The following is a 16,274-nucleotide window of genomic DNA, read 5'->3' as shown; positions in this document are numbered from 1 at the left end:
AAAAATGTTACCGGTAAGAGAGAAGCTACTTCCCTGGCATCGCTCTCAATGTGACGACGACTGATCTGGATATGTACTGTACATCAATGCACTAACCCAGGTGCACTGTACATACATCAATGCACTAATCCAGGTGCACTCTACATACCCCGGTACATCAATGCACCCATCCAGGTGCGCTGTACATACTCTACTCGGTGCACTGATCTGGATGCACTGTACACACATGTATTGGTACACTGATCTGGGTGCACAAAGCATACATTGATGTACTGATCTGTGTACACTGTACTTACGGGTACATCAATGCACTGATCTGTGTACGCTGTACTTACATTGATGCACTTATCTGGGTACCATACATTGATGCACTGATCTGGGTACCATACATCAATGCACTGATCTGGATACCACTACACATACCCGTACATTGATGCACTGATCTGGGTACCATAAATGATGCACTGATCTGGGTACCATAAATTGATACACTGATCTGGGTACCATACATTGATGCACTGATCTAGGTACCACTACACATTCTGATGCACTTATCTGGGTACCATACATTGATGCACTGATCTGGGTACCATACATCAATGCACTGATCTGGATACATTGATGTACTGATCTGAGTACCACTACACATACCCGTACATTGATGCACTTATCTTGGTACCACTGTACATACACTGCACATACACTGATACACTTACAGTATCTGCTGACAATGCATATACAATACACTGTACATATGGTACACTGATCTGGGTACTCTGTACATACTGTTACATTTACTTGTATTGATGCTCTGATCTGGGAACAGTGTACATACATTGTACTTACATTAATGCACTGATCTGGGTACCACTGTACATTTATGTACTGACCTGGGTAAACTGTACTTACACTGTACTTACACGGTACATACCGGTATACTGATGCACTGATCTGGGTACACTGTTCATACTGTTATATCGCACAGTACAATAAATTACCCACAATGCTGTTTGATTTGTACCAACGGCTTTAGTTTTCTTATAACTTTTTCAGTTCTGTATGAAAGCTATATTGTGAAGTCTCAGATAATTGATTAATTATATTTATTAAAAGTACGTTGAAATATTGTAGTATAAATTTCAAATAAACAGTCAATTAACCATAAAAGCCACATTTTGCAGGTACTACAAAGTCAAAGTTTTAGGAAGCAAGTTCTGACCAACTGAAGGGGTCATTCTCTGAAAAGAGCTAGCATGTAAATTTCTTTTTTCTTTCCTATTTCGAAAAAAAATCAATATCCTTTTGTTTCATAATACAGGTGCAAGTAGTCTCCCTACTTTCCATCACTTTATTCTGTATGGCTGAGGACACAATCAGTGGAAAATTTACAAAAATCCTATCTCCTCTCTCAATCAGGCACAATTTTCTTAATCCTTTAAAATGGGAATTGAGAAGAAAGGTGTCCTTAAAAGTGCGTTTTCAGAATTTTTACAACTAGTCCAGGAATTTTTCTACACATGGGAGACATTGTAGACCTCACAGGGGAATCTACATTGGTACAAATCATGATGCACTATGAAAAATCGCTAGTACTGTGTATTGTACTTATCCGGTAACAGTGTACGGTACATACATTAATGCATTGAGCTGGGTACTGTACATGCGTTGATGCACTGATCTATGACAGTGAATAAAATGCATTCATCTATGATATTGAATGGAATATGATGCATAAAAATCAACAGATTGATTAATTATACAGAGAGCAAATTTTCAAAATGAGTGAAAACCTCGGTTTGAAGGTTATTATACCATGAAAGTTGCAAATCATTTACAGAATAAGGTTACTTTTGCTAAAAATATATGTGAAAACAATGGTTGAAATGGAAAGGCAGTACAAGTGAAAAATTCACTTGTCTTTGTTTACTGTACATTATGTACACACTCAGTGTTTACTCTGTTTGTTAGGTTGGAGATAAGGTTGCTAAGCAAATGTACTTTCTTTGAAGGCCACAAAACACACCTAACATAGCAAGTCCCATGACGTTACATACAATGCATGACAGCGGTAAACTTTTTTGATACCAACTGTTGGCAACGGGTATTTTCTACCAGTACACAAATATACCATGAAAAAACTACATATACTACAATGGTCCAAGGTGGTATCGTACGCTTTGGGGTCGACCTGTTCTTCATTGACGAAGAAATATACAAGCTGTCGCACCAGTGGAAAGGGTCATATCTTACATTTATGATTTTATTGACATCCCCCTATTTTCGAAAGCTTCTTAATGGCTGTAAAACAGGGTACAGTCCAAACAAAATAGAATGTTTGTAACAGGCAACAGTTGAAAAATTTGTTGGTTGACATTTCACATATTGTAACTTCTACCTTTTCCCATTCAGATTTTCTGCCTACCTTTCAAAGATAAGAAATAAACTTTGCAGAAACAATCTTCTTACAATGATGCTGAGGAGTTTACTTGCAGTCTCAAATATCATGAGTTGAGCCAAGGAATATTCTCTCAGTGTCTTTTACTCACCTGCTCTATAGAAACCGAACGACATCTTCCTCGTCGCCGGTCGCTTAGCGACCCATATTGCAAAGAGGCTGATTAGAAAACTGGCAAAGTCACTTAGGAGATGTGCTGCATCTGTCATAATGGCAAGGCTGTTGGCGATGTAACCACCTATATCAAGGGAAAAAAGGTTTAAAAAGTCAGCAAAATGCTGTGACAAAATCAACCTGTTCACCCCCATTCCCTAGTGAACAGTTGCACAATTACCATCGATAACAATGGGTTTGGGTGAAACCATAGCTGACAACAGGTTAAGGTAGTTCGCCCCTTCAAAGAAAATGATTTTAACTTCTGCTAAAACTTTCCTCAACGAAACTTTCAACCATGGTCTTAATAAATCTAGAATAAAAACTTGGGGTTTATGCGAAAAGTTTGATATGAAAGACACAAATTGCCTAAAATTCACCTATATTCAAAATTGCTGCCATCCCTGCGTTTACTCTACAGGGAAAAGTAAAATAGCGTCAATGATATGACACTGTGCCCCTCGTGCATTTAGCAGTAGGGATGCAAGGAGAGGGGTTTTGGGAATGTTGCTGAGAAAGATGCAAAGAAAGGGTGGAAATGAGAAACTGTAATAAAACCTATTGGTTTTTTAGCAGTGAGCGTCCAGCTTGGTATAAAACATGCCATCTTGTACATGAAGGCAAAAAAACATAATTTTCACATGTCCACCAAACTTGGAATTTGCATAGATCAACATAGATCATCCAAATTGATTTATCTACAAGATTTTGTATGTTCCTTGCTATAAAATTCTGACCCAATTGAATTATAACAGGAAAAACATGCACGCATGATTGGACAGTGTGGACTGTGTATTGCATGCACTACATCTGCCGTGATGATGGATTGCCAGACGACCACACTGCATCAAAGAACTGTAGTTTAAAACGAAAATATAATTCTAAACAAACTTTCTTCGTGTCATTGATAGCCTTGATTTTCTTTGGATATTGATTGAATGGACACATTTATTAAAGACGTCACTTTAGCTTGTCATTGATGGTGAAATGATTTTTTGCAGAAACTTGATCGGTCCAGCCAAGTACACATGCTTACTCATAACAGCTAGCTGGACTGCGATGATCACAACATTGTTTTGTGATATTCCGATACAAAATTAAAATAATTTTATTAATATGTCGCATTGACTATAAAGTTACAAATGTTTCCTTGGGTGTTGAAACATGTTAGCATAGTGTGTTACAAATCAACACACCAAACAGCAATGTTCATGTAAGAACAACCTGCTTGATTTCCATGGACTTTCTGGTCCGCCCATCACACTGGTATGTCTGTTTCCCCTCTAGCTACCAAAAATCCTTAGTAAAGTTTCAAATTCAGTCTCAAAAGTTTTGAGTAAATTTCAAAATTGACTGTATTAATTAAATTGTCAGTTATCAACAAATTCCTTTTGTATGCCAATATAGCTCATCTCAGAACCGGACATACTTATATACACACAAGATTTGGCAACACCCTGACAATTAAATAATCTTAAACAGCACTGATTTACATTTACAAATTATTCTATGTGAAGTAATTCTTCAATTGCAGATACTATGATAGAAGAGTTCAGCACTGCCAAGATATGAGTATAGCACACTGAATTTTGAACCAGAATTATGAAAATGACTGAACTGTGTCACAATAAGTTTCTTTTATTAAATCAATCGTTTCATTTTTTCTAAGATTGTAGAGACTAAAGGTTAAAGGATATTCAACTTTAAACCAGGAAAAAATACCAATAAGTGGAAAGGATCAATAGAAATCAACTTATTTATTTCTTTACATGTTACAAAACCAGAAAGTAACACATAATTCTAATTTAAGTGATTTAGGCCTAAGGCTAGTTTTACAAGCTTACTTGTCAATGTTTGATGATATAAAAGAATAAAAAAAACCACGAATAAACCTCAAAAGCAACAAAATTCCAAGCATAACATTACACGATGGTTCAGAATGTTCATTTACAAAGTTCACTCAAAATGTACTTTGAAAACGATAGTATTTTGACAGCTGTACCGCGGCTACTTACTAAAAGTCTGTTGAAAAAGAGTACTAAATATCGTTGTTTTTCAGGTCAACAAGTGATTGAATCAGAAACATGTGTCATGAAACAGTAAAACAACAACTGATAAATAAGTAACTTTTCTCAAGAGTAACTTGAAACGCCTCGCCTGAAAGAAAATTTCATCCCGTTTCACAGAAACTGACTGCGTATTCGAGCGCCACAGCAATGAACGGTCGGGGAATCCCCGCGAAAAATCACTCACACGTATGTACTCGTCCAAAACATTGATTGTTCACTTTTGAAACAAAAAACCCACGAATAAACCTCAAAAGCAACAAAATTCCAAGCATAACATTACACGATGGTTCAGAATGTTCATTTACAAAGTTCACTCAAAATGTACTTTGAAAACGATAGTATTTTGACAGCTGTACCGCGGCTACTTACTAAAAGTCTGTTGAAAAAGAGTACTAAATATCGTTGTTTTTCAGGTCAACAAGTGATTGAATCAGAAACATGTGTCATGAAACAGTAAAACAACAACTGATAAATAAGTAACTTTTCTCAAGAGTAACTTGAAACGCCTCGCCTGAAAGAAAATTTCATCCCGTTTCACAGAAACTGACTGCGTATTCGAGCGCCACAGCAATGAATGGTCGGGGAATCCCCGCGAAAAATCACTCACACGTATGTACTCGTCCAAAACATTGATTGTTCACTTTTTAGCTGCATGATTCAGCCTGCCGAAATATTTTTTTTTGTAGATAAATAATTGAATTCTTACTTTTTTATTTAGTTTGTTAATGAAAGTCATTTTAATATTTTTAGATGCTTTCAAATTTCAAAACCTGCTAAAAAGCGACTATTTGGCCAAAATTCAAACGAAAAACAGGAAAACCAAGCTCGAATCATGGGCTATTTCTCTATGAATACTCTCAGTCTCTTTAAGCTTACGCATATTACTCTCGCCGGTGCACGATTTTTGCATCGAAATTTTTCACTCATTTTCGTTGGTATGACTTTGAAACTCCAGGAAGCGATTGAGAAGAAAGGGTTACCTTGAATTATTGAGGTTTTTGCTGATAATTTGTCAAATTAAATGAGAAAAAAACACTATCTACGCAAATTTCCACACGCTTACACACTGAGTGTTTCAGAGGCCGGCCTTTCTGTTCGTGTGGTACTACATGTGGAGGTAGTAGAGACTGAGGTTTCTTGCACGGTCGCGCCGATGAAATGGGAAGCTGAAATTTCGCTCGTAATTTTACAAACGAAATCGTAAATCCACTCAAAACTTCGTATTTTTTTGACATATTTGAAACCCATGAGGAACGTAATTATTTCTCCCCTGCACAGTAAAAAGGAGATCGAAACGACATGCATGTCCAGGACCAAACGCACGCATGATGTCGAGACTGAGGTTTCTTGCACGGTCGCGCTGATGAAATGGGAAGCTGAAATTTTCGCTCGTAATTTTACAAACGAAATCGTAAATCCACTCAAAACTTCGTATTTTTTGACATATTTGAAACCCATGAGGAACGTTATTCATTCTCCCTGCATAGTAAAAAGGAGATCGAAACGACATGCATGTCAGGACCAGACGCACGTATGATGTCCGTCAACATCCACCAATCTCGTAATTTACACTGACAGCACAAAAACAATATGATCGAGCACGGACGTTCTAACGTAAATGCATCATTGTCTATCGCATTTTCATGTAAGCCAATACACTCACACGTACGCTCTAAGTTCAATTATAATGTAAATTCAACATGATCTGGTATTTTCGCTGATAGTGAGTGTGCAACGTGAATGGTATACCATGATGGAGGTATGCTAGTGTAGTCGTTAAATAACACTGATCACGTGGTGTGACAAAATAGTTTTACGGAAGTTGTTGACGGAAATGACGTCAATTTTGCCTCTCCCAACTCTATAAGCTTCCTCAGTTACATAACTTCGTCGCTAAAAATGTTCATTTTTAAAAACTGAGGCGGTTAAAGTTTCTACTTCCATGAGCTTTAAAATGAGCCCCAATTAGTTGTAGTCCTGAAATGAAAAGTACTGAACAAATGTGAGGATCTGTCATTAACTGAAACTCACTTCGAGAAACAACAGTGCAGGAAAGTCATGGTAAGTAACAACTTGATGTCTGGTAAGTAATTGAGTGAAGTTGCCTCCTTGGGCAAAACAATACCTTCTATGATAATCACATCTGATGAAGTCTATGTACGGCAAACCAGGTATTTAAGGTAATATGCACCTCGAAAGTGAAAGACTTACACTTTTGCTCTAACTTTCCTCAAGGAATCTTTCAATCGTTCTCTTTCAAAATCAAGAATAAAAATAGGGGGTCACTGTGCAAATTTTGGTACTGGAGAAACAAATTACCCAAGATTTACCGATATTAGAAATTCAAAATGGCCGCCATCCCTGTGTTAACTCTATGGAGAAAAATGAAAATTTTTGAATTTCTAAAAACTAAGCCGGTGAAAAGTTTTCTTTCACCAAGAGCTTTAAAATGAACCCCAACATGTGGTATATCAGAAGAGAATTGTAAAAGTTTGAGAGTTCGAATGTCTGTCCCCGAGGTGCGTTCTACTTTAAGCTTTTGATCTCAGTAAATCACTGTAACATGCCAATTTTCAAAGTTCTTGTCAACACTTTGTTTAACAGGTACGACAAGAACAGTGGGCCCAAATTGAGTGATTTAACAAACAGACATAAAACTAAGGGGTCCAGTTGCTTCACAGGGTTACGAGAGCCCCAGCCCCACCCTAAAACAGACAAGCGACCTAGCGGCCGATATAGCTCCGCTGTGTTTATGTAGAGAATAAGTATTTTTTACACATGTTGATTAGGAAGGTGGAAATCTTTGATAGCTCAATGCAGAGGCCAGAAAAAAGTGGCTAAAATAAGCTGCAAAAATACACAATTGAAGATTTCATCATACTTTGAATATATCACATTGGATCATCCCTAAGAACATGTCAACCAAAGCTATCTGATGAGTAGTTTTTTGAGAATAAAATTTTCTGACCAAAGATGGCAACAATTGCCCCAAAAAATGAAATTGCAGATTTCATCATAATTTCAAGAGATCAAATTTAGTTCATAACTTCATCTATAGAAACCTGTATACCAAATTTCAAAGCTGTTAGACCAGTACTTTTTTTTGAGAAACACATTTTTTGACCAAAAATGGGAAAAATTGCCCCAAAAATTCAAAATTGCAGATTTCATCATTATTTTTTAATAAATATCATTTAGTTCATCTGTAGAAACCTGTATACCAAATTTCAAAGCTATTGGATGAGTAGTTTTGGAAATACACATTTTTTGACCAAAAATGGCAAAAATTGCCCCAAAATTACAAAATTGCAGATTTCATCATAATTTTAACAAATGTCATTAAGGTGATCTGTAAAAACCTGTATACCAAATTGCAAAGCTATCAGATGAGTACTTTTGGAAATACACATTTTTTGACCAAAAATGGCAAAAATTGCCCTAAAAATACAAAATTGCAGATTTCATCACAATTTCAATAAATATCATGTAGTTTATCTGTAGGAACCTGTATACCAAATTTCAAAGCTATCAGATCAATAGTTTTGGAAATACACATTTTTTGACCAAAAATGGCGAAAATTGCCCCAAAAATACAAAATTTCAGATTTCATCAGAAATTCAATATATATTACTCAGTTCATCTATAGAAACGTGTATACCAAATTTCAAAACTATTAGACCAGTCCTTTTTGAGAAATACATTTTTTGACCAAAAATGGCAAAAATTGCCTTAAAAATGCAAATTTGCATATTTCTGCACAATTTGAACAAATCTGAAATAGATCATCCCTAGGGACATATGTACCAAATATCAAAGCTATCTGACTGGTAGTTTTGAAGAAGAAGATTTTTAAAGATTTTTTTACCAAAAATGACAAAAATTGCCTTAAAAATACAAATATGCAAATTTCACCACGATTTGAACAAATCTGACTGAAGTCACCCTAAGTAAACTGCATATCAAATTTCAAAGCAATCGGACAAGCGGTTTCAGAGAAGAAGATTTTTTTACCAAAAACACCAAAAATTGCCCCAAAAATACAAATATGCAAATTTCACCTCGATTTGAACAAACTTAAGTGTGGTCACCCCAAGTGAACTGCATATAAAATTTCAAAGCAATTGGACTTGCAGTTTCAGAGGAGAAGGCAATTGTTGACGGACGACGACGACGACGACGGACGACGGACGACGGACGACGACGGAAAATCAACCTATTTGATAAGCTCCGCGTCGCTGACAGCGGAGCTAAAACAGAAAAGTGGAATTGTTCAGTGTTCTTTAGGTGCGTTGCCCAACATTGTACGAAAAAATTATTTTATTGGCCTTTTATTCAATGACCTACAATAAACCTTCACGTGATAAAAACTTGTCTGTATTGTTTGGAATATGTTCTTGTATAAATTAAGTCTCACACAGAGAGCAAGATTTCTTTGTCTTTTCTTCTGCATTCTCTCTGTTTACGTCAAGCTGCTTGTCTCTCCTGAAAGCTTACAAAGTAACTAAAGGCACTGTTTGTTTGAGGTGCTTGACAATTTGGCAGTAAAGGGTGATTAGCTATTTAGGTCAAATGTCACTTAAGTCAAACTTTGGATAGCATGGCGGATTTCCAAACAATGATGTTTACACTCTTTGAGTGTTTTTATCCGAAAGTTTGACAACATTGACAGCATTTAAGCTGGTCTATGGCGCATTTGAAGTAAAGTTGTTTTTTTCTTCTTGACGTGTCTCAAATGTACAACGTTGCTACATCAGCAAACAAGTGTGTATTGATTTTTACAGATTTGTCACACTTTTTTACCCATGCTTATATTAAAGCTCTGAGAAAACATTAATTAATCCTTATCCTGCAAAGTTCATATTTCACTATCAGGTCAAGTTGGTTAACCCTTTGAGTGCTGTAATTTTTCCCACCAAAATGTAAGAGTAACATTTTTACCAATTTTTATGAACTTTTCTGTAATTTTCTTATAATTTTGGACCAAATGGACATAACATTTCATTGGCTACAGTTTGTTATCAAAATTTTGACGAAAAAACCTGAAAAAAATGACTGGAGTGTATTTTCTAAAGGTGACAAAAATTGACTTTGGCGCTCAAAGGGTTTTAAAACTAGTGAAGCACAACATGTCCCATATGGTGCATTTGAACAAAATGCTGAACATTTGAGAGCTCTTGAAACATGTTGTAAGCATATTTATGGACATAGACTGTTATAACCGACCAAACCAAGGTGGTGAAAATATCGATTTGGCTTAATAAAACTTTTTGCTGACCTTGCAAATTGGAAAGTAATACTGTCTGGCAGGAATTGTAAATTATTACTTGTAAGTTGTAGAACTTCTTACAGCATGTTGGTTTTTTACGCGTGGTACATGTATAATAAACTTTTCAACTTCATATCAACAAAATGAGTGAGATTTTTGAACAATCTATCTACCAAACTAAGAGCACTGGGTTTTTAGTAAATGTAAAGTCTCATGCTGTTTTAAAGGTATACAGTCACCTGTAATCTAAATATGCCCATATATGGTCAAAGGGGCGTTCCTTGGTATTCAAAATACTCATGTGAGGGTGCTGATTTTAACCCTTTCATCACCATGGTTTGTCCCAAATCCATTGTTTTCTATGTTTTCTATGGTAAAGTTGGACCTGTATACAGGGAACTGGGGGTGAAAGGGTTAAAAAGCAGCCACCCAATTAAAATCTGTGATTGGTTAGAGTTTCTCTTTCCATGGTAACTGTGGTAAAATTGGAACAGGTGACAGTATACCTATGGTGCGTAATCAAGGCCAATATTGGAACTCCCAATTTTCAACTATCGAACTCAACATTTGGGATTCCTATTCCCCATTTTCAACTTTCGAACTCCACATTTTCAACTTTCGAACTCAACATTTGGGATTCGTATTCTCCTTAGGCATCCCTAACTTGCTTCATTGTAGTTATCCACGTTTTTCCTTCTGGGCTATACTACGTCACAACGCGTCATAGATACGTCACATGACGTTTCGGAGTTTTAGAGTTATTCGTATGTGATGTTCTAGAGGGTCCAAAAATATGAACCTGAAACACTTGTGATGCTATAACTTCAAGTTTACCGCCGACCTCCGCCATCACTTAATTCGGTCGCTATCATGTCGTATAATGACAAGAGCATGCGTGCGTGGCTCGCCATGGCTTATTTTAAAATTAACGACTCGCTTGTTCATTTTCACGCTAACAGCCAAAACACAACTCAGACACTGAACACACCAAAGCACATACAAGACGAGATGGCTGATGTGTGAAGCCACTTTCCCTTTATTACACCGTGACCACTATGTTCAACATCATGTATTTCACGTTGAGCGGCTTGCACCAGTTGGACAATACGCTCACCACTTAACTGTGACAAAAGTCTAACAAGACTGCACACCTACGTGACACATCTCCCCGGCTGTCGGGCTGGTCAAGGTCAAGTAGCTGCCTAGACAAACTACCACTGACGTGGTCACAAACGAACTCGAACTCCATGTTCAAAATTAATTGCGAGGTCACCATTTGTTTTGGACTCCCTAACAAAGTGATAAGTAGTTTCATGTAAAATGACACCGACGATTTTTTACAAGTCATATTTGACTATATGTATTCTCATTTCGGCTTGTGTTCGCTGGCTAGTGGTCTAGGGGACCTATGACTTCTATAGCCGAAAATGTGGAATACGAATCCAAAATGTTGAGTTCCATCGTTGAAAATGTGGGGTTTGAAAGTTGAAAATAGGGAGTTGGAAAGTTGAAAATGTGGAGTTCAATAGTTGAAAATCGGGAGTTCGAAAGTTGAAAATGTGGAGTTCGATAGTTGAAAATTGGGAGTTCAAAAGTTGAAAATGTGGAGTTCCATAGTTGAAAACTGGGAGTTCAAAAGTTGAAAATGTGGAGTTCCATAGTTGAAAACTGGGAGTTCGAAAGTTGGCCTTGATTACGCGCCATAGTATACCTTTAACCATTCTGTTACGTGCAAGCAGCAAATATTCAAACGCAAAACTGAAGTGTACTTGAAACAAAAAGTTTATACAAAGGACAGACAGAAAACTGGACACATTTCTAGGGCAGAAAACAATGTACTCATCCTCACTTTGACCAATCTGTTCTGTCTAAAGATTAACTGAATAATCCCCTGAATGTCACTATAGATGGTCAAGTTTATTAATATATTCTGGACATCCTGATGTGTGAGAATGATGTTCAGCAATGGAAATTGCAAGATATGAATTAACTGATTACACTGCACTGTCTGAGACAGAACTGACATCATTCAATTCCCTTAATTGTCTTTTGAATGGTCTTATTGAAGTACAGATGAGATTAAAAGATGTCTGGCATTGATTAAACCTATTGTAAATTATCTTGCATATTAAAGTATTCTTGGTCCATTCATGAATAGGTCACACAAATTGAAATCTTTTCAGTTTTTGAAATTTGTTTCACTTTCTCTTCCATAGTAGTCTGCATATCTCTAGCTGTTTATTTTCAGCACTTAGCGGCATTTGTATAACTTTAAGATCTTCCCAATATAATCTGCCTGGTTTTATCTCCATTGTGCAATAAATTATGAATCCTACGGGGTGGACACATTTAGTGTGTAGCTTTACAAGGCCGTCCTTGTCCGTGTGTCCTTCACTATTGCCAAAGATCTGACAATGTGTTGACAGCAAAAGAATTCACATGTGAGGTCAGAGGGTGAGGAGGTTAAAGGTCACTTACAATGGTACCAGAAGTTTGACATATAAGATATAGTTTGTTTCACATCCTCGGTTTCTCACAAAAAATAATCATTGCCACGATGTAGTTTCTAGTTTTAATTTTTTTGCAGGTCATGAGATCCAAGATCCAACAACTGACGTCCAAAAAATGTGGAAAACAGAAATGTTAGCATGCAGTGGTAACTCTGACAATAGAGAAAGCGATGTTGATCTGCAGTGCCGGAGTGTGTATACACGTGATCTCACAAACATTGATATTTTCTTGGGTGTATGCAATTGTCGCTGTTATTGTTTTTTTGTTTATTGGGCCAGTAGCTATAACGTTTGATGATTTTTTTTCCACTAATTATGTTTTTTAATGGTGACCAAAGTTTTTTGTTCCACTCCCTAAAGCATGTTCATATATATTTATAAAAGTTGTCAACTAAGCCTATTGTTGATCAGTCAATTCTGGTACAGACTAAAATTCAAATGTAAACAATAACAACTTACACATGTAGTCGCTGTATTGACAAGCTAGACAGACAGTGTTTCAACAGACTTTGGGAATAGAACAAAAACCTGCGATTGACATACAAAACAAAAAGAGAAATCAACAAAATTTACAGCTTTACTCAGATGGCCCATTAATATTTTACAGGGACCCTAAAAAACAGGCTGATGACATCAGTCTAGATAAAACCACACGAGGATGAAAACAAACTTTTTCCCTTTGAATTAATTGTCCTGACAAAAGTTGACCATCTGAAAGAAACATTGACGTAAATGTTTGCTATCTGTGATAAATTTACATATTTTTTCTCTAGATGTAAAGGAGATTGTCACGAGAGCAAAGTGCGATGACACAACCAGTCCCTTCCACCATAGAACCCCCCCCCCCCCCCTACTAGAAAAACTTTCTGGAGGGTCTATGCTTCCATCAACCGCCTGATGAAAATCTGTTAAGTTCTGTGTGAATTTGCATGATTGCATGCATCAAGATAGAATTATCATTATGCACATTATGATATAAAATATTCGTGTATTTAAGTTAAGTATTTGTCTGCATCCATAAAGGAGCATGGGTAAAATATAACATCCTCTCAGCTGGCTTTCCGAAATACTCTAACACCACTCGCCGCGCGCCGAATGTGAGAGGGCACTCATTTAAAAAAAAGACTCATTTACATACCAACTGGGGAGGCCGTAACCTATTTCTCTTCATACGTAAATGTAGTGTCTTTGTCTTTCATGTTCAAAACTACAATACACGTCGTTGAGTCTTGTTAAACTGTTATAATGCGTACAACTAATGCTTGCTGGTTGTTTAGCGATAATGGAATGACCCATGTCACGGCGGACGGTGAATGGCCGTTCCACATGGCCGCACACCGCAAGCGACGTGTTACGAACGGATTAAGCTACCGTTCGGGCGAAAATATTAACGATATCACATGTCCTAACAAGGGCAAGTATTAAACAAACTCTATGGGCCACGGGTTTTACCTAAGAACAAGAACTAGAAGAAGCAATTCACTGGCCGCAGTAAAATTTAGTTAATAGTATACCTCGCAAAGTTGTCTTTGGGAATGTCGAAAATTTTATCTGACCTAGTATTATCATAGCAGCAATTTTATGGGAAGTTGGCGCAATGGTGTTATAACAATGTGTTTATTTGTCAAAACAGCGAAAACAACTCAAGATGACCGTGAACTGTGTGAACTCTGGTTAAAAAATTTCAACTGATTTCAAGGTTGGCTTGTGTGAATTGAGAGCTCCCATGCGCGTCCGCGCACAAAGTGCGACAAAACTTGACAACGAGAAGATTCAAATCAACCGAGGACACACATGGCCTCACTCACCGATAATTTCAGCTATCATAAATAGAAGCACGAGACAGGAGGCACAAATGAGTTGATTCCTAGCCTTGTTAGTCACGCTCGGGGCTTTGTCAGAGTGACAGTGATGGTCTCTGCCTCGAGTCAGGTTCACGACGCTCTCATCGCCGTCCGATGGGCAGATCAAAGGCGCGTCGTCTTCGTCGTCACTCACGCCGCCCAGATAATTATCGTCCTCTCGAAGCTGAAGGCGGGGGCTGTTGGTACTCATGGTGTTCCTGGAGATGAAGAAGACTGGGAAGTCGTCGTCGGCGTCGATATTCGGCACCAGTCCGTTCGCTGCAACTGTATACGGCCTCTGAATGTTCCTGAAGTCATTCACTGATCTCAACTCCTGACCGTTCGCAATCGCCATAATATTTCGTGCCGTGTGCAAAATGTGTGGGAAAACGACCTGAAACCCGCAGACAAGAAGAAATAAAGTTTTTCCAAGTGAACAGCAATTAATTGGCTTTTCCTGATATAATTATCCAATGTATATAATCTGATTGAGGCTTCCAAGGTGTTCGACTAATCTGTCGTACACACGGCTCATCATGGCGTTTCGTCGGAAACTATTTACAGCTGAGATTGCAATCAAGGCACAGACGAAACAGTCCAATTGGTCCACGAACTTAGCCTCAAATGCGGACGAAATGTGATGAGTAGATTAACAGATGATCGAAACTTTTCATTCCAAGTTTTAAACGTTGCTTGAGGTGAAATGGTTAATGATGCGCGTCGGAGCTTCGACGGTTCAAGGCCACAATGTCATTCCAAAAATGTTGCACATGCTAGTTCGTGCTATCAAAAACTTGGACAGTCGTGAGCAAAACACGGTACGGCAGCTACCCGGGCTTCGAGTGCCAAACGATAATGGTGAGAGATATAAAGATATACTTTATAACTGATTACGCGTGCTATGGTTAACCAGGCCGATAAGGCGGCTTCAATACAATTCCTTGTTTGCCGTCCGCTGGCGGATAGGTTTTCAGACTGAATTGTAAAAAAAAACCAAATACAGCCAAAAAAACTTTTTTTCCTTTTAATACATCATCCAAGAAATGCATTAGTAGAAAATCAGTGTATTTGTTTACTCTTTCTGTGCTTGTTGTTTCTTTGTTCGGTATTTACTCAGCGAGAGGTTCCAACACGGTCACATAACATACAATCGGCCTGGGACTGTGGGGTGAGGAAAAAACGAGAACGGCAAACAAAGAATTTCAATTATTAGGCGCTTAACTTGAAAGTACGGAACTGGCAACGCCCCCTACGCGGAGGAAAGTAGGTCGCTAGGAAAACCAATATCTTCATGTTCACATGCTCAACGCGACACGTGGGTACATCGTGACGATATGATGTCGCTATTATAAGATACCCTTGCGCGTGAAGTTAACCATGTGCCCATGCTTGTTGTGGTTGTTAAATAGGTTTAATTTAGGGACTGGTCAGTTTCTTCGGCCTTGGGCGGGGGGGGGGCGGTGGATTATTTTTTGCCGACGTCAAAAAGTGGCTGACCCCCCTATTCCAAATTTTGAAAACAGGGTGACCCCCCCATCCCAAATTTCGAAAACAGGGCGACCCCCCCCCCGCGCAAGCGACAACTGTAAAACAAAAGGTGGACATAATATATATATATATATATATATATATATATATATATATATATATATATATATATATATATATTATATTATATTTTACATACATTTATATTTTAACAGTTATTCTGTGTTTTAATGAAATTGTTGACATGTCAGTTGTATGATAGGAATTTCAAAGTGTCAATCTTGAAGTTTGAATACAGTACATTTTGAAAGAGTTGTGAATATGTTTCACATTTTCTATACTTAACCAGATGTCCTGAACAGAAATGGATGTCAATCATTAATATCAAAGAGGAAAGAGCAGTAAATCAAAAATTTTGATGGGTGTTAAGACTTGCCAACCATCCAATTAAATCTCCTGAGGAGCCATAGAGAGCTTTTTTAGCCAAA

General features: G+C 37.5%; 1 protein-coding gene across 1 annotated transcript in view; it reads right to left on the bottom strand.

Annotated features, from left to right (window-relative positions):
* The window catches only part of LOC139124793 (proton-coupled zinc antiporter SLC30A2-like), a 40,408-nt gene extending 25,250 nt beyond the window's left edge, over window positions 1–15,158 (bottom strand). Inside the window, exons 1-2 of the mRNA XM_070690904.1 lie at window positions 14,263–15,158; window positions 2,547–2,693 (exon numbers count right to left, since the gene is read on the bottom strand). Coding sequence (XP_070547005.1) covers window positions 2,547–2,693; window positions 14,263–14,653 — 538 coding nt within the window. The 5' untranslated portion in view covers window positions 14,654–15,158. The remainder of the gene's footprint in view (window positions 1–2,546; window positions 2,694–14,262) is intronic.
* Window positions 15,159–16,274: the final 1,116 nt, after the last annotated feature.

Source organism: Ptychodera flava (assembly GCF_041260155.1).
Source record: "Ptychodera flava strain L36383 chromosome 23 unlocalized genomic scaffold, AS_Pfla_20210202 Scaffold_24__1_contigs__length_23054250_pilon, whole genome shotgun sequence".
NCBI classification, from domain to species: Eukaryota; Metazoa; Hemichordata; class Enteropneusta; family Ptychoderidae; genus Ptychodera; species Ptychodera flava.
The sequence above is the reverse complement of the archived record's forward strand: the minus strand, read 5'-3'. Positions and strand labels throughout refer to the sequence as shown.